The 18,350-nt window shown below is 47.0% G+C and overlaps 1 protein-coding gene across 4 annotated transcripts in view; it reads right to left on the minus strand.

Moving 5' to 3' along the window:
- The window catches only part of Kdm2b (lysine demethylase 2B), a 124,896-nt gene that overhangs the window by 1,060 nt on the left and 105,486 nt on the right, over positions 1–18,350 (minus strand). For 3 of the 4 annotated variants that reach the window (XM_059249131.1, XM_059249129.1, XM_059249130.1), the window contains 10 exons: positions 17,920–18,144; positions 12,942–13,085; positions 12,008–12,094; positions 11,571–11,831; positions 11,253–11,363; positions 10,612–10,650; positions 9,765–10,444; positions 9,055–9,218; positions 8,808–8,969; positions 7,701–7,919 (listed from right to left, as the gene is read on the minus strand). In XM_059249131.1, the coding sequence (XP_059105114.1) occupies positions 7,701–7,919; positions 8,808–8,969; positions 9,055–9,218; positions 9,765–10,444; positions 10,612–10,650; positions 11,253–11,363; positions 11,571–11,831; positions 12,008–12,094; positions 12,942–13,085; positions 17,920–18,144 (2,092 nt within the window). Of the gene's footprint in view, positions 1–66; positions 758–7,700; positions 7,920–8,807; positions 8,970–9,054; positions 9,219–9,764; positions 10,445–10,611; positions 10,651–11,252; positions 11,364–11,570; positions 11,832–12,007; positions 12,095–12,941; positions 13,086–17,919; positions 18,145–18,350 lie in introns of those variants that run through there. The other variant, XM_059249128.1, reaches the window with a different exon arrangement.

Genomic DNA, 18,350 nt, shown 5'->3' on the forward strand with positions numbered 1-18,350 from the left:
GGTTTGCCGAAGTATTGTCCCCTTAACTGACTATACTGCTCAGATAAAATATGACTAGACTGATGAGGTGTCCCTCAGGTCATCTTGGAAGCATTCTACTTCACAGCCCATAGGTGGTTTTTTTGTGGGGTTCCACCCTCCCCCAGTCTAATATGGAATATCTCCAGGAAGCCTATGCCAAAGACCACTATTCTAGAAGGGACTGAAGAAAGGCTTTGTCCACCAAAAAGACAGAATTCACCGTATCCTGTAGACAAAAATTGTACATTTTTAGAATTATTCTGTACTTTTCTTTAACCCTACTTTGTTTTAAAATTGAATCTATAATCAACTGGCTTAAATGTTAATCAGTGTTCAACTGAGATCAAGCAAGACACATGACTTCTGGGTGGATCATATGGATGAGAAAATGATCGTTATCTTCCTGTCGGGGTATTAACTTCGAAACTTTTGAATAAAAAAACAGGGCCTGGGGAAAGGCTTGAACTTGCCTCTACAGGATACGCCTCCAAGCACTCTGCATACACAGTCACAGGAAGCTGAGTAATGTGCTGAGCCACTGACATATGAATGAGGTGGGATAGGCTGAAGGGGGCAGGACTCTGAGGACTCTGATAAAAAGATGCTTCAAACCACCAAGCTCTTCAGTGGTGCCGCTGCTGTTTTTGAGACAGGGCCTCGATGTAGCCCCGCCTGGTCTGGAACTGAAGATGTGCATTCCCACACCTGGCTCTACTAATCTGCTTTATGAATCTTACTGCAAAAGTCAAAAATGCAAATGATGATGTACATATGCAATTACTTTAAAGTCATTCCTTTTATATAAAGTTTGATTCACTTTATAGAGAATAGATTTTGCTGGTATAAAAAGCACTTTCCATACGCATTTTTTTTCCCTCACTATGTCATGTGAAGCCTCATATTGAACTGGGTCTTTTTTGATATTAATTTATCTTCATTACCTCAATCAAAGCTGGCTAGCTACAGGCTGTCAGGCAGGGATCATCCACTGGCAGGGCAATACCTGTCTGTGAAGGTGTGAGGTACCAGTCTGTAAAGAAGTTTAATGCTCAAGAAGAACCAAGAGACTCGCACAGAAAGGTCCTTCCTTTCCAATTCCCTAGGTAGAGGGGTCTTTAAGCTCCAGGTGCAAGACTTTTTGTTGTTTAAACTAAGAGCCGAAAAAGCAAGTGCTGCCTGCTCAAAGTCCCTCAGAAGAGGAACCATGTGGAAGGGCTAGCTAGCCTCACTGCTGTCAGAGATGAGGGCCAAGACAAGCATGCCTACCTAATGGCCTCAAGACAGCAGTGTGCCAGCTGGACAGCGAAGTCCTCTGGGTGAGAGCCGCTTGTGAGAGGCCAAGGAGAGACTGGCCCCTTCTCCCCTCCCCCCAGTCGGAAGTGAGAGGAGAGAGCAGGGCAGGGGCTTGAGGGGAATGAGATATGCTCCGGAGAAGGAACTGAACACAGCATCTCTGTTAAAAGGAGAAGGTTCCTAAGATGGTAGGCGAACATAGGGTAGCCATTCTGTCCAGTGTGTTTACTCTGTAACCACATTTCCATGCCAGTGAACTTACCTAGAGACCAACACAATTGTTTTTTTCATAGCAGGGAGACAAAGTACAATTACTACAGGGAAATTTTCTTACCAAAAAATGGTTAACTTAGTCAAATTTATGACCTTAACCTGGAGTTCATAGGAAACAAAAAATTGGTGGTGAACAAGCTAAATACCATGGAGTTCACTAACCTTGAATGGGAAACATTTTTTAAGTAAGTGGAATATAAGGAATGGACGACTTCTTAGAAGCCAATGTTACAAGTTTCTCTTGCCTTCTAAAGGTAACTGGGGGTTCTGTTTGTGTTTGTGGTCTTGGGATAGAATCCAGACAGGGACTTGTTCAATGTGATAAGTAAGTGCTTTATCACTGAGCTACATTCCTGGTCCCTTATCAAGGACTACTGATAACAGAACAGGGGCTGGTCAACAAGGGGCCTCAAGTCACAGTGAAAAATGAAGAAAAAATACAGAATTGTGTGTTGGACCTTTCCCCCAAATACTGGCAAAATTCCTGTCCTATTTATACTTAAAAGACCTTTGCACCTTAGGGGAACACCTGAGGGGCTAATTAGAATGATTGAGGGGCTCTTGGGAAGAAGGAGAAGTTATGTCCGTTTCCTCATCTTCAGTCTCTGGTTCTTCCCAATTCTTTTTTTTTTTTTTTTTTTTAAGATTTATTTATTTATTATGTATACAGTGTTCTGTCTGCATATACACCTGCAGGCCAGAAGAGGGCACCAGATCTCATTACGGATGGTTGTGAGCCACCATGTGGTTGCTGGGAATTGAACTCAGGACCTCTGGAAGAACAGCCAGTGCTCTTAACCGCTGAGCCATCTCTCCAGCCCCCTCTTCCCAATTCTTAATCTAGGTGTGATAGTACTACTGTAGTTATGTAAGCAGGATCCTCATCCTTAGGAAAGAGCTATGAGGTCTCTAATTGTTACACACAACTAATACAAACAGGTATGTTTACTGCACTATTTGCTATTCTTTTTTTTTTTTTTTTCTCTTCTTCGAGACAGGGTTTCTCTGTGTAGTTTTGGTCCCTTTCCTGGAGCTCCGCTGTTGACCAGGTTGGCCTCGAACTCACAGAGATCCTCCTGCCTCTGCCTCCCGAGTGCTGGGATTAAAGGCGTGTGCCACCACTGCCCGGTGCTATTCTTTTATATGTTTGAAAATGTTTACAATATAAAAATGGGGGCTGTGGGGATGGCTCAGTGGTTAAGAAGAGCAGGGTTAAGTTCCCAGAACTCACAGCCATCTATAACACCAGTTTTAAGAGATCTGACACCCTTTTTGACTTCTTCAGGCACCAGGCACACACATGATACACATGTATGCAACACACATAAATCTAAAAAAGAATTCAAAATATGAAAATGGAAGCGAAATCCTACTCATGATAAATTAAAGATGGTTTTACTTGACTCTGGGGGGGCGGTGGTGGTTGGGACAGGGTTTCTCCATGTAGTTTTGGTGCCTGTCCTGGACATCGCTCTGTAGCCCAGGCTGTCTTTGAACTCACAGAGATCCACCTGCCCCTGCCTCCCAAGTACTGGGATTAAAGGCATGCGTCACCACCACCCGGCTACTTGGCTTTTTTTAACGGTTAAAAAATAATGAAAAGGTTAACAGAAAAAAATGGTGCAGTTTTTTTATATAAGCATAAACTTTAAAGTTGATTTTAAAAAAGTAAAATTCTGAAAGTGAATTATTTTAAGAGTCCAACTCTATCAAAACAACCAAAACCCTCTTTTACTTAAAACATTTTACAAAAGTTAGGAAAAAAAAAATCAATTCACAGCCAGTGATGGTGGTGCACACCTGTAATCCCAGCACTCGGGATGCAGAGACAGGTGGATCTCTGTGAGTTTGAGGTCAGCCTGGTCTTTCAGAGATCCAGGACAGGCTCCAAAATTACACAGAGAAACCCTGTCTTGAAAAACCAAAATGAAAAAGAAAAAAAATAAAATAAATAATAAAAAATCCACAAAACCCAGCTCCTTTTCTAAATGATAGCAATGAAACAATTACAAGCCCATGCATAACAGCACCCAAAAAGAGTAAATTCAAAGGAATGAGACTTGTCCACTGAAAATGGTAAAAACTACCAAAATAAATTAAAAGAGATACAAATGGGAAAACATTCCAGGTTCATAGATTAGAAGACTTAAAATATTAAGATATTGCCACTGTCAAAGATGTGAAATCCAAGTGGTTTTGCAAAAATAGAAAAGCCCATCCTAAAATTTAGTAGTGGACTCCAAGTAGTCTGAAGGGTTTGAAGGTTCGTTTAAAACTGTACTACAATAGTATTACGAAGCTAAGGCAGTCAAAATGGTGATGATGACATAAGGCAAAAAACTTGTTATATCGTTAATAATTCTCATTTATATTAATATACAACATGTAAAATTATATATTGTATAATGAATTATCAAATATATTATTGACCATGTAATAGAATTATAATTATTTTTATTATTATTTTATTGGAGACAGGGTCTCTCTACATAGCCCTGGCTGTCCTGAAACTCATTATGTAGATCAGGTAGCCTCAAACTCACAGAGATCATCCTACCTCTGTCTCCCTAGTGCTAGAATTAATGGTGTGAGCCACCACATCTGGATGATTAAAATAGTTTAAATGATTTAAAAACTATCTCTGTGTGTGGTGCACGTATGGAGATCAGAGAGAGTCAGCTCTCATACCAACGCGTAAAACCTGAGAAACTTGGGTCGTGCCATCTTGTGGGCCTTCCAGTGATTTTTGACAAGGGTATCAAGCACATTTCAATGAAGAAATCGTCTTTTCAACAAATGATGCTGGGAAAACTAGATGACTATATGCAAAAGAAAGAAGCTGCCACCACCACATAGCACATGTAAATAGAGGAGGAAAATCTTCATGACGCTAGATCTGGCTGCCATCACACAGACACACACACACAAATAAGGGGAGTGTTGGAGAGAAGGCTCAGCAATTAAGAGTGTGTGTGTGTACTGCTCTTTGCACAGGCCCTGGTGACTCACCACCTCCTGTAACTGCAGCTCAGGGGGGCCCAACACACACACACACACACACACACACACACACACACACACACACTTAGAGACAAGGACAACTACAAAACAGAGAAAAGATTATTAATGGATAAAGCAGTAAATTAATTTTCACTTCCTGGTTCTGGGAGTTAGAAGCCAGGGGAGAAAACCTTTCATTTTCTGAAGCAACATGGCTTACAAACTAGGGCTTTATATTCAACTACCATCAATCATGAGTACACAAAATTTTCTGTGTACTCCACCCAACAAGAGACTGCTAAGGACAATGTGGAACCAAGGAAGGAAGGCATCCAAAACAGGAACAAGGATGGTGGGGAGGTCCTTGAAGAGCAGGCAGCCAATCAGATGAGAACAAGAATTCTGACAGAAATAGCAGAGGAAGAGAAGGGGGTGGGGAAAAAAAACAAGAAAAAGGCATTGGCCTGTGGAAACAACTGAATGTGTGACTACTAAGTTTGTAGGGGATATTCAGTTTTGCTAACAGTTTGTTTCAGAGCTAAACCAAATCAAAAAGGCAATTATTAACTAGCAAAAGTCTTGCAGGAAAGGAAGTGTACTCACAATACATTATTTGGCTTAATTAGTGACCAAAATGTACAAGATCATAAGGTCAGTATTAGCAACTTGTGTTGTACAGACATACCTGAACAGATATGGCAGCACATGCCCACTATTTAATAATACATGCATGTAAAACTGGACAAGAGATCGGGTCTCGGGTTGCCCCAAGGGGTAAGGATCAGAGAAAGGCCAGATCTTCCTGAGCACCTGATACACATAGAATGAAATGCAGCATCAAAAGCAACGACTGGGTGCCAGATCCTACAGCCACATGAACATGGCCGTCATGTGGCACTTAAATTTATTAATTCAGTTATACTAATAGGAGATAAGTACAAAACAAGGAGAGATTAGATACAGAGACATGGCTTAACTTTTTGTTTGTTTTGACATAGGTTCTCATTGTGCCCCAGGATGATCTTGAACTTGTAGTGTAGCAAAGGACTAAAATTTAGATCCTACTGTCTCCATCTTCTGGGTACTTTGGGCAATGATACATTCTCTTAAAAAAAAAAAAAAAAAAAAAAGAATGGCAGTATATGTATACTGAGATGAAAAGATGATCTCAGTGTGTTGTAATGGAAAATTAAAATGTAGAGGATCTACACAAACACTCCCACATACTCCCTGAACCGCACTGCACATCCATAACAACTAGAACATAGGAAAAGATTTACTATAATTAAGTGCTTAGAACCAGATGCCAACAGCTCTATCACCTTTCAAGTCTCAACTGAGTGAGCCGTGAGCTGGTATATGGTGGTGAAATCTCACTTCAGCACAGCTCTTTGCCCTTTAGTGGCACGATTCCTGCCACCAAACCTTCACAGTGAGGAGGAATAGCATCTAAGGACCCTAGGCAGAGAATGACCCCAGACTGTCTAAACCTCCTGTTCCACCTGGTGTGTGGCATGGATATGGATGTAAAGACAGGTAAACAATGAAATAACGGGAGCCCTAACCGCAGATCATAATGCAGTTGTGTTAAAATGTAATTTTAGTGAGGTGAGGGGATCCATTTTTTTGCTTTGTTTTGTTTTTTTGAGACAGGGTTTCTCTGTGTAGTTTTGGTGCCTGTCCTGGATCTCGCTCTGTAGCCCAGGCTGGCCTCCAACTCACAGAGATCTGCCTGGCTCTGCTTCCTGAGTGCTGGAATTAAAGGTGTGTGCCACCACCGCCCCGCGAGGGGATCCATTTCTTGAAGAGCAACTTTCTCCCTTTTATTTATTTTGTCTCACATAAATGTAAAACAATTCCAATCCAGGCTATCCTAAGCTACCAGGAAACACTGTTAACTGAACGAAGGACAAGTGGACTTGCCACTGTCCACCTTACTATATGTGTAACTCTGAAGGGCCCCAAAACAGCTTGACCACACAGCAGCCATGACAGGCTTAGGGACCTAGACACAGCTTCTGTGACAGGCTTACTGGCAGGCAATACCCAGATGCAGGAAAAGCCTTAAGCGTACCACCCGGGGATGAGAAGTACCTAACATCTCAAACATTCCAACCATTAGATAAGGTGGACAGATGTCCTTGAGTCTAGCACACACCTATTTTTTGTTTTACAGATATCCCTAGACAATTGTCAGCCAATCAGGGTCCTGGACCCTGGAAATCCCCTCAGCCCAACCTCTGCTATGATAAAAATCCCACACTGCCTGGGCTCAGGGCTCTCTGCTCTCACTGCTGCACTGGACAGACAGACAGAGACCAAGCTCAGAGCTTGAAATAAAGGCTCTTTGCTTTTATATGCAGGATTCAGTCTCCGTGGTGGACTTTTGGGGGGTCCCTGCGATCTGGGCATAACATAACCAAGATCCAGAACTTTCAGAACCAACTCCAGCCACAGAACAATGGAAAGAATGAGGATTCCGCAGTGTGACAGACAGAAACCGTGAACTATCTCTAGGATTTCATTTCTAACAGACTCCTTGACAGAAAGGTCATTAGGGACACACACAAGACATGGCAACACAGGCAGAAATACAGTTTCTGCTAGTCCAGTAGTCAACCCCTGTATTCAGTGGCTCATGACTCCCAGCCCAAGGCTGTTGCCCACCTTCTGGCTGCAGGCATGAGCTTGTCTCTTACCACCTAGGAGATGTCCCCAGACTATAGTTTGGATCAGGAACCACTGTTACATACTCTCACTGATGTTAGCTCTGTTTTTTGATAGGAATCACTACAATTTTAATAGTAACTTCCTCTCTACATTTGGTTGTCTCAATCACTTGTATTCCAAGCACTGTGACTAGTCAATAGCTTTTTGTGTTTTTTTCTCTTTTTATTTACTTATTTATTAAGACGGTTTTTCTGTGTAGCCTTGGTGTCCTAGAACTTGCTTTACAGACCAGGCTGGCCTCGAACTTACAGAAATCCACCTGCCTCTGTCTCCGAAGTGCTGGGATTAAAGGCATGCACATCCACTGCTGCCCAGCTAGACAGTAGTTCTTGATAAACATCCAGTGCCCAGCTGTGCCTCACATGCTGGGATTCCCACCTCACCTGATAGGTTGATCTCTGTCAGAGAGTCTCGGGTGGTAGTGCCGACTGCAGTGAGCAGGTTGATGGACTGATCAGTGACGTGGTTACAGTAACTGAGGTGGAGCTTGGAGAGCAGGGGCATATGGCGGATAATGAGCCGCAGGGAGGCATCTGTGATGTCCAGGCCAGCTAGGCGCAGTTCTACAATGTTCCGGAGCTTGCTCCGATTGTCCATCTGACCTGTTGGGGCAGATAGGAGAGAAGTAATCCATCAGCCTGAACAGAGAAATCAAGTTCTACTGTGGATGTTACTTGAAAAGGCCCCCTGCTAGATGGGCGCAACTCGATTCCATAGTCATGAAGCATACCCTACCCTAAGCCAGAATTTTAGCATTAAAAATCAGAATTCATAAACACGGTTGGAGGACCGGTCTTCAAGCTGTGGTTGGTAAGACTACACTTTATTCTAGCCCACTGCCCTTGTCTGTCGTTACTGCATACATGTACCCTTTAAGCTTTGGCTGGGGGTGGCGGTGTGCGGGTGACCCAGGCAGCTGACCTAGGAACATACTATGCTTTGAGACCTCACTCAACCACCCTAATCCTGAAGCCTTAGAAGAGAAGATTAAAGCCAATGAAGATTAAGGTAACAAAGAAGCAGTTAGACTCTGGGACAGCCCCAGGACTGGAGACCGTATAAGCAGAGGAAAATTTACCTTTCCTTAAAACACTCATACCCGGCTGGGCGGTGGTGGTGCACACCTTTAATCCCAGCACTCGGGAGGCAGAGCCAGGCGGATCTCTGTGAGTTGGAGGCCAGCCTGGGCTACAGAGCGAGATCCAGAACAGGCACCAAAACTACACAGAGAAACCCTGTCTCGGAAAAAAAAAAAAAAAAAAAAAAACCAAAAAACAAAACCCACCCCACTCACCCCCAAAGCAAGCTGAGACTTCTCTACCCCAGGTGTTCCAGCAGACAGCAAAGCTGAGGACACAGACCACACGGGAGGAGGGCTGGAAGGGTCGTGTGCTCCAAACCAGAACGGGCACCTCAGTCCTGCCACCTCCACCAGACAGACAGACAGACAGACAGACGCCTTAGGGTACAGCTCCAGCCTGGCAACTCACCTGGCCTGTTGTCCGTGGGTGGGGACAGGAGATCCCGCATCTGGGCATCCTTCAGTCCTTCTACCCACTGGACATCCAGGGTCCGGAGCAATGGACAACTGGAGCTACAGAGGGCTGAGACAGCAATCCATGAGCAGCCTGACAGCACCAAGTCTCGGAGCCCTGGGAGGTGACAGGAGAGGATGAGGCAAGAGAAACAATCCAGGCCATCATGGCTGCACATCTGGGATCCTCAACTAAAGCTTACCAGGCAACCGGTTGATGAGCCAACTCAGCTGCTTCTTGGAGATATTGGTCCAGCTGAGGTCAAGGGAGACAGGCTGTCGCCGGATGATGCCACTCAGCATCAGGGGCGTGATGGACTTGCAGTGGTTCAGGTCAATGCGGGTCCACAACCGCTTATCGCAGCACCTGAGAGCCAGGCCAGGCAGGGAACACAGCGTCAGTCAGCAGCTCACCTGGAGAACCCTGCGTGGCTACGGTAACTCTTCCCCACATGCCATCTCCAGGAGAAAGGTCCTTTAAGATTCAGCCCTCTGCAATCTACTTAGCATCCACCCTGCCCACATTTGGGCACCTCTGTTGATGGCCACACGGCTACATAGAAGATGCCAGCATGTACTCTCCATAAAGACTCCTGGGCCTTACCACGGCTCCTAACAACCCCTGTGGAGGCCCTGGATCCTCCTATTCATGAGGGAGGGTCAGAAACTCAGCTAAAACTAGAAATCTAGAAAATGTCAGGCTGAAATTAGTGAGTACTGGTCACTGACACTCAACTTTAGCTAAATCTAGACAAGGAACTCCATGTGGTCCTTCGTTTTCCATATTCTATCCTCCTGAGACTGGACCTCTGTAACAGGAAACCCATCTCTATAAGCAACTCAAGCAATATATGCTGCCATGGACTACCCTGAGCACCAACCTAAGCACTACCTACACAGGGCTGTCCCTCACCAGCGGTTCCAGGTTCTGCAGACCCGCATGCAGACACACAGGTCTTGGTGGCTGAGGTAGCTGAAGACTGCCATCCACACCTCCCTGTGCATGACATGGGCTGCTCCATCATCAAGGGGCAGCGAGTCAGGTGGGGGGCTGATGGGTGGCGGCCGGATCACATGACGCTCCATCTGGATGCACTTAGGTGGGGACGCAGAGGATGGGGGCCGGGAGATAACACGAGGTGGGCTGCGCAGTCCAGGTCCCAGTGGGTGCCGCAGCTCCCGAGGGGTGCCGTTGAGCCCCTTGCTGAAGCGGTGGGGGCGCTCGCAGTGGCTCAGGGGCCTCTTTGGCTCCTCGTTCTCACTCTCGGGCTCCGACTTGATGGGCTGGTGGTTCTCGTGGGCCAAGGTACTCTCTGTCTTTTGGATCTCGTGGTTGAGCTCCTTGCTTAGCTCTTTGCTCAGCTCCTTGTTGGGAAGCCGCCGTTTCCGGCGCATCTTCACCTTTTTCTTCTCTTCTGGGCCTTCAGCCCCTTCAGTACTGGGCCCAGCGGTGGGTGAGCTGGAACGGGACTGGTCACTCTCCCGGGTCTTAGGAGGTGCCTCAGGCAGATCGTCCTCTGGTTCCTGCTTGAAGCGCCGAAGGGGTTTGTTGGCCAGTGCCAACCGATCCTCAGCGTTCTTCCAGGACCGCCGCTGCGGGAGACAGGGAGGGGTGAGGATGGGTGGCTTTGTGATTAACCCATGCAGTTCAGGGTATCGCCCACCCCAGACTTCCCAAGCCTATCATGGAATATACAAGGGCCACCACGGTGTTGCCTACAGCTCTAACAGCAGGTACATGAGGGAGGGGAAGACGGTACCTTTTTCCTGAAAAGTTTATCTTCTTTGCCAGGTTTTAGCTGTCATAGGGAAGAAAGGATACAGAGTTTGCTCCTGGGCTGGAGGAATATGGTCCCCTTTCCACCCCACCACACCGTGAGCCCAGTCTCTTCAGCAAGGGCTAGGACATCTTCCCCACAAAGCCATGTCCTTCACATCTGACTAAAGACAGCATAGTTCTGCCTGCTGCTTTCCCAGAGAATGGTAGAAATAATAGAGGACAGTCAACCGTTCCCACCCAGCTGACCTCCCACCTGAGAGAGACCAGAGATGGCAGTTGCCCATTAACACAGCCATGGCTAAGGGAGCCCAGAGCTGGAGCCCAGGCAGGAGGCATCCCTAGCCAGGCCCTGCCGGGAGCGTCTCCCGGCGCCACCTTGTGGCTACTAACAGTAAGGCCCATTAGCAGAGCAGGGCCACCAGGATCTTCCCAGCCTCCGCTTCCCCAACCAACAGAGGCTTCTCTACCTCACAGAGAGAGCTTCTCAGGCCCGCTGCCGACTTGGGGCCAGGCTACAGGAGCATCTGTAGCAATGGACCAGGGGTTCTGGGGGGTGGGGAGGGGAGGAGAGCCTGGACTCGCAAGTCCCCAGGGCCTCGGGAGGGCGGGGCGTGGGAGCACCTGCTGCTGGAAGTAAGTGAGACTGGATCTCCACCAAGGGCTGAGACTGCTGCCTAGAGGGGGCCTCGGCGAGAAGTGAGAGGAACCGGGGGACGTTTGAAGCGTCGAGGCCTAAAGGGGGTGGGAAGAGGAGTGACTTCGCTGGTTTTTCTCTTTCTTTTGGGCCAGGCTCTCAGGAGTTGGGTGACCTGCTCAGGGCAGCTCTTAAGAGGCCAGGATCCCGAGTTCTACCCATTACCCTTCCCTGGTCCCCCCTCCACCCCACACCTCAGACCAGCCACACCACCCTTCTGCTGCCCAGGGCCTCCCAGTTCGTACTCGCTTGCGCCCACTCAGCTCTTGGGGCTTCTCATATTTCCGCTTCCTCCTTAGGTGCACATCATCAGACTTCCGGCGTAGGATGCTATCTGCGGGCACCTTCTTGGGGTGCTCGTCCGACCTGCGTCGGGGAGCCTCTTCACACTCACTCCTCCGCTTGGCAGGCTCCTGCCCTTCCTTGTTGTCCCGGTTCATCTTCTGCTCCTTGAGCAGGGAGCCGGGCAGGTTGGAGGCATACTTAAAGCCAGGGCCACGCTTTTGCTTGTAGGCCAAAAAGAGAGAAGAACAATCCAACTATATATCTTTGAACTTGCTCTTCCTCTCCCAGCCTGCCACACCCCACCTGACTGACAACTGGGGACAGGCTGGTCCTGGCAAGGCCCAGCCCGTCCCTTTCTGCCAACCCAACCCAACCAGTGACTGGAGTCCGCACTCACTTTCCCGGTCTTGCCAGCATGGTTACACTTTGGACACTCCCAGCAGTTGGGAAGCTCATCGTTGACCACACCCTCTGATTCCTTAATCTGAAAGGACAGGACAGGACTCAGCGGGCAGGGAAGGGTGCGCAGAGGCTCCACAAGGATACAAGGTCTCTTCAAGGCCCCGTCTGCCTCAGCATTCCCAACCCCTCCCCCAAAGCCACGTCCATCTGTGTCTAGCCAAAAGGATCCACCACGTGGTTGTGTTATTTACCTTAGCTGAGCACAGGAGAAATAGTGAAGCAGTAACTACCAGGAAAGGCTGGTTTCCAAAGCTATGGATGGCACAGCACCCCCATCAGGTGGGTATGATGAGGGAAGAAGGGCCAAAACAAAGGCCCTCACCCTTGCAGCCCACAGATATGAATGTATTCTGGGATAGAGACGTGCCAGCATAGAATGGTTGCTTCCTTTCCAAGGTGGAACCAGCCACCTGAGCCAGGCAGACACAGAGGTCACCCAGAAGGCAGTCCTGTCCTAGCATATCACAGGAACCGGTTCCTGGTGCAGAGGCGCAGTCGAGAAACCACCTATTGCTCAGGATCCACCCTCCCTGGCTCAGACCGTTTTCTTCCAGAAGCCAGGAGTCAGGATCCTTTCTTTCTGTCTACTGAGATGCTGTGGATCCTGCTGTAGTTCTAAGGTACTGGGTGTTCAGAATGAATTTCATTTATTCACTTAGGACACTACTCTAAACTCTTCCTGCCTTGGGCTTATCACCTGACACAGAATACCCTAGAACTGAGGGTCCTCTAGGAATTCAGCATGCCACCTATATATCCTCACCCTGAGCAGCAGTCTCTAGGGAGGGAACCTAGCTGCCACGTCGTAAGCATCAGGCCCTGAAGCAGAGGATTGGGGTGTGGTGGTTCAGGGCCCCTAGGGAAGCTACCTTCAGGCACCCAGGGTGGATGATCTCGTTGCAGATGGAGCACTCCATGAGCATGAGGTTAAACTTGCCTTCTTCCTCTTCCACTGTGTCCTCCTTCCCTGCCTCGCCACACACAAGGCACACGGCGGTGTGGGGCAGCACTGGCTGAGGACCCAAGAAACATTCAAGTCAGCAGGGAGTGAAGACAGACCCCACTGGAGACTGGGCCTGTCAAGAGTCAGAAAGCTGCTCCAAGCGAATTGATTAATCTGTTTACATTCTATCAGGACCTCTATGTGCCAGGTACTCTATAAGAACTAAGAATAGAGCCATGAACAAGGCAGATCAAAACCTCTTACACCCCACGCTTATCTTCTGGTGGGAGGAGGCCGACAACATGAAGAACATATTCTGTTTATGTTGAGAAACTTAAGTATAGAGTCAGGCAAGGCTTCCCACTTGGAAAAGACCAGAAAGAAGTATGTCCACAGAGGGCTGAAGTTCATCTTATCATTGGTATCAGGGCACAATCAACAGCCTTTGTTTCCAAGACCTCAAAAGAGGGCTGTGGGGTCATAATAAGAGCAAGACTCGACTGCCTTCTGCAGCAGCAGTACGAAAGCATGGGTGGGTGAAACCGTTGGGTCCTCAGGACTCGAGGCCAGGTCTTGCCATCTAGGCAACTAGTCACTCCAGGACCACATGCACACTGAAAAGATCATCAGTTCCACTTAATGTCTTTGATTATTACCTTCATGAAAACCTCAACTCTTCAACACACTTCCTTTTCACACAGGAAGTATGCACAAAATACTTCCCCATGCTGAGGGACCGTTATTAAAGGAAAAGTACATGTGACTAACTTGTGAGCTCAACTGACCACCAGGTTCTCCACAGGACATCTTTTATTTTATTTTTGTCTCATCTATCTATCTATCTACCTACCTACCTACCTACATCTACCTATCATCTGTCTGTCTGTCTGTCTGTCTCGAGTCAGGGTTTCACACTGTAGCCCAGGTTAACTGGAGACTCATGACCTACCTGCTTCAGCCTTCCCATTACCGGGACTAATGGTGTGAGCTACCATGTCTGGCTTAGAACAAAATTTGTATTTGCAAGAGTAGAAAAACCAGTAGCTGCTATTACATTTTCTTGAAGACTTAAAACGTGATCCTGTCATTGGCAAAAAGAAAACTACCAATTGGTACAAATTACAAAATTCAAGAATCTAAAAGCAAATGAATTTTTCCGTCATCTGGTAGTCTTTCCATGGCCAGGAACAGGTTTTCTTATCAGAATGATGGTAATACTATCAAAGGTGATTATGTGTACCTGCGTAGGGTATGCTGCAATCTTTTGGAAACTCGGCCTCAGTGGCCAGTGTGTAATGTTAGAACATAACTGGAGGAGCAAGGGCAAGACAACTTTTAATGTAACAGCATAGAAAGCGGACGGATACAGTTTCAGATTCCATTTTGCAACCAACTTTAAGAAGCTGCTAAAGGGTGGTGGTGGCCCATGCCTTCAGTCCCAGCTCTGAGGAGGCAGAGGCAGGAGATTGCCTGGTGTACAAAGCAAAACTAGTTCAAGGACAGCCAAGGCTACAAAGAGAAACTCTGTCTCGAAAAGCAATAAACAAATAAAAAATAAATAAAAGAAGCTGCCACCTATGGGATTCTGAAGGCTTGAAAGGATCCAGGCTTATGGGCAGAAGTTATTGCCATGTTCCTCCCTTGCCCAACTATCTGTGGGAGGCTGGATTTCCTCATCTGCCATCCGAAATATCTAACAGGTGGTATATAGAAGCAGATATGAAAATACAAGCCTTAATAAGCCAGATACAAGAGATTTATAGAAACATGAGACAATGCCACTCTTTCCCCTCTCTAATTACTTTTAATTTTGAAAATATAGAATTGGCACTCATAAAAACATGCCATTTATGAACATGCTTACTTGTAAAATGAACTTAAAACATTTTTTAGTTCTCAATTGTAATTTCAAATATAGTACTAGTAAACAAATAACACAGATAATAGTTTTCTGGGGTCCTTATAATTTCTTAAGACCACAGGCTACAATGAGTTTGAGGCCAGCCAATGCTACACAGAGAGACCTTATCTCAAAAACAAACAGCAACCCACAATTTTAAGGAGTCTGACTGTGGTTTTGAGAACAGTGTCACCTAGACCTTGGCACAGCTGGAAGTGACCTGTGACTAGTACCTTTGTACAAGTAGAAAGACCTGGGAAACCTGTGGGAGGAGCCATCTTATCTCTGTAGATGCCTGACTGGGTGCCTCCTTGCACGGCCTTGTTAGCAGGAAGACTCTTGTCTCCTGCTTTCTCTATCCCCACATAGCTTCTTAAACTGGCTAAACATCCCCCAAGACACTGCATTCTGTAGTCCAGTCTGCTTTGGCAACTGCTTCGTTCAGAACAGGCTGGCCGCACACTTTTGTCAATCCTGCCTCAGCCTCTCTGAGGGTTAGTCTTCCTCTACCCGTTCCCTTTACCTGCCTGTGACCCACGTGCCCCGCCCCCTTTTCCGGCCCTTCTTTTGATGTATGGCGTCTTCATCCTTTAGGCTCCCTGTCTCCAGGTGGCTTCTTACAGACACTCCCCTTGCCGCCCAAGCCCAACTCCATGCCAGGATCTCGGAGTAGCTTCACCTCAGTCCTTCCTCTTGCTTCTCTGGCTGTTCCCACCACGCCTGCCCCTATCCTCTCGAAGCCATGGCCGAGCTCCTTGTTTTACATGCCCCGACCCACTCCCAGACTGACAATTCCCTGTGCAGTCTCCCTGACCTTGCTCCCCTCATCAGGTCCTTCCTGTCTTTTCTGTCCTCCAAACCCAGCTTTTGCTGCTTCCGGTAAGACTGGGACACAACTTTTCCTTGGATTTTAGCGAGTTGTCTCCATTTTCCGGAATACCAAGGTGGCCGATGTCCCCTCATCCCACAACCTTCTTTCTGTCTATTTCACAAAGGCTTTTTTTTCTTTTCTTTTTTAAAAAAAAAGACAGGTCTCTATACAGCTCTACCTGTACCTCCAGTCTCAGAGGACCTGATACCTGATGCTGTGGCCTCGGTGGGCATCAGGCATACACAGTGGTGCACAGATATACACACAGGCAAAACACTCCTACAATTCATGCATATGCTGTGTACACATGCTGGCAAAACAGTCATACATCTAAAACAAAGTAAATAAATCTAAAAAAACACCCCCAAAACAACAAAAACATTTGCACTTGATTTTGAGGGATAATATTCAGAATATATAAAGAATTTCTACAACTCATCAAAACAAAAGACCAAAAACCAAAAAAATCCAACTGAAGGATGGGCGAAGAACTTGAAAGATGTACAATGAAAAGGTGTTCAACATCAATCATCATTAGGGCAATACTGATTAGTGTAAGAAAATAATGTGGCCAAAGATACAGAGAAATGGAATCTCTGTACTTCTCATTCAATGTGAAATTAACTCACCACTATGGAAATCACTCAAAAACTAAAAACAGAATTATGATCCAACAGTTGCACTTCTGCCCACAGAGGCCAGATCTCAAAAAGGCTTTCCTGTTCACTGCGGTGTTACTCAGAGGAGGCATGAGGTAGAAACCACTCGAATATCTACACTCAGAAGAAAAACCAAAAAAGGTATGATATACATTTAATGTAACATTATAGATCTAATATTACTCAGCATTAACAAATTTCTGAGCCAGGTGTGGTGGCACACACCTATCACCCCAGCATGTGGGAGGCTGATGCAGGAGGACTGTCGTGAGTTTCATGCCAGCAGGGCTACAAAGCAACACCGTGGCACAATAAACAAACATACATACAACATTTTAAATGAAAACAATTCTGTCACGCATGACAACTGTATCTTTGAGCATATTATGCTAAGTAAAATAAACTACTCATAAAATGACAAACACTGTCCCATTTCTTCTCTCTCTCTCTCTCTCTCTCTCTCTCTCTCTCTCTCTCTCTCTCTCTCACACACACACACACACACACACACACACACACTCTAACTACAGTGGTTAAACTCTTAGAAACTGAAAATGTTGTTGTTGCGGTTTCTAGGAAGTTGGAAAATGGCTGGAGTTTTGGTTTGGAAGATGGAAATGCCCTCTAGATCAGCAGCACAGATGTGCACAAAATTAGCACTGGTGTGCCATATGCTTAAAAACAGCCAAGTTGGCAAATTTTAGGTTGTGTATTTTTTTTTTTTTAACCACAGTAATAAACAAGAAGACAGTATATGCACAGGGAGAAAGGGAGGTGTCCAATGGGGGCGGGCAGCAGCATTCTGGGAGAAAAAGCTCACTCACCCAATACCGTGATGGACTCATGGACCAGTTCCCCAGGGTGGAGGAATCTGGTTACTCCAGCTAAGCCAGCTTTTCAGTGGGGTAGGAGGAAGACCACTGGGCCCCCAGGGAGCAGTGCCTCAGGGAAGGCAAAGTCTGAGAATGTGTGGAGGAAGGAACTAAAATTGAACCCCAGCACTGCCAAAGTAGTGTGAGGTGTCTGAAGGGTTGGCCAAGCTCTCCATGGGCCCAGCTCCCCCATGCCATATATCAGTCTTCCTTGTCTAGAACAAAACTGACCTTCCACCCAAACTTCTATCTATGAAAGGACAGGAAGGAAGGGCCCACAATCATATGAACTGGACCATAAATGTTGGCAACAGTGTCACAGTCAAGACAGGCTGCCCTGACCTCTTTAATAAGAGGGACTTCAAAGTACTCAGTCATTTCAAGAAGGGAAGAGTTACAGACCACCAGATGACAAATCGGAGCCTGACCCATGGCAAGGCTACCCTACCCCAGTACAATCAAGGGCGGCTGCAAAGAGCATCACCTGAACTCCCTCATCCCACAAGGAGCTCCTCTAGGGCAGGACAGAGCAGCCAGCTGGAAGCAGGGAGGTCCAGAGCCCTGCAGGGAAGAGCCCCTACCCATGCCTCCTGTGCACTCACCGCGATGCACTGCCGCATGATGCAGCTCTGCTTCATGCGTCCGGGGCCCCCAAACTTCTTCATGTCCTTGCAGAAGTGGCACTCTCCACACTCGGTCCGCAGGCAGGCCTCGCACTTGCGGCATCGCGTCCGGCGCCGGCGAGCCCCTGCTGTTGTCCGGTTGGCGGCCAACTTCACTGCTGAGGCCGGGCCCAGCTTGCCCTTAGGCCGGCCCACCACCCGGTTCTGGTGGAGAACAGATAGAACAAATGAGATGGGAGCCTCCAGGGTGGTCAAGCACCTAGGAGAGGGTGTCAGATTGAGCTGTATACCCAAGCAAGAGATGCTTCAGTTGGCAACCTTGGTACTACAGAAAGTGACCGACCATATTGAGGTGGGATTAAGGGCAACTAGGTTAAAGTCAGGTAAGCTCAAATTGTACGACAGGTAAA

The sequence above is a fragment of the Peromyscus eremicus genome, chromosome 23 (genome assembly GCF_949786415.1).
Source record: "Peromyscus eremicus chromosome 23, PerEre_H2_v1, whole genome shotgun sequence".
NCBI classification, from domain to species: domain Eukaryota; kingdom Metazoa; phylum Chordata; class Mammalia; order Rodentia; family Cricetidae; genus Peromyscus; species Peromyscus eremicus.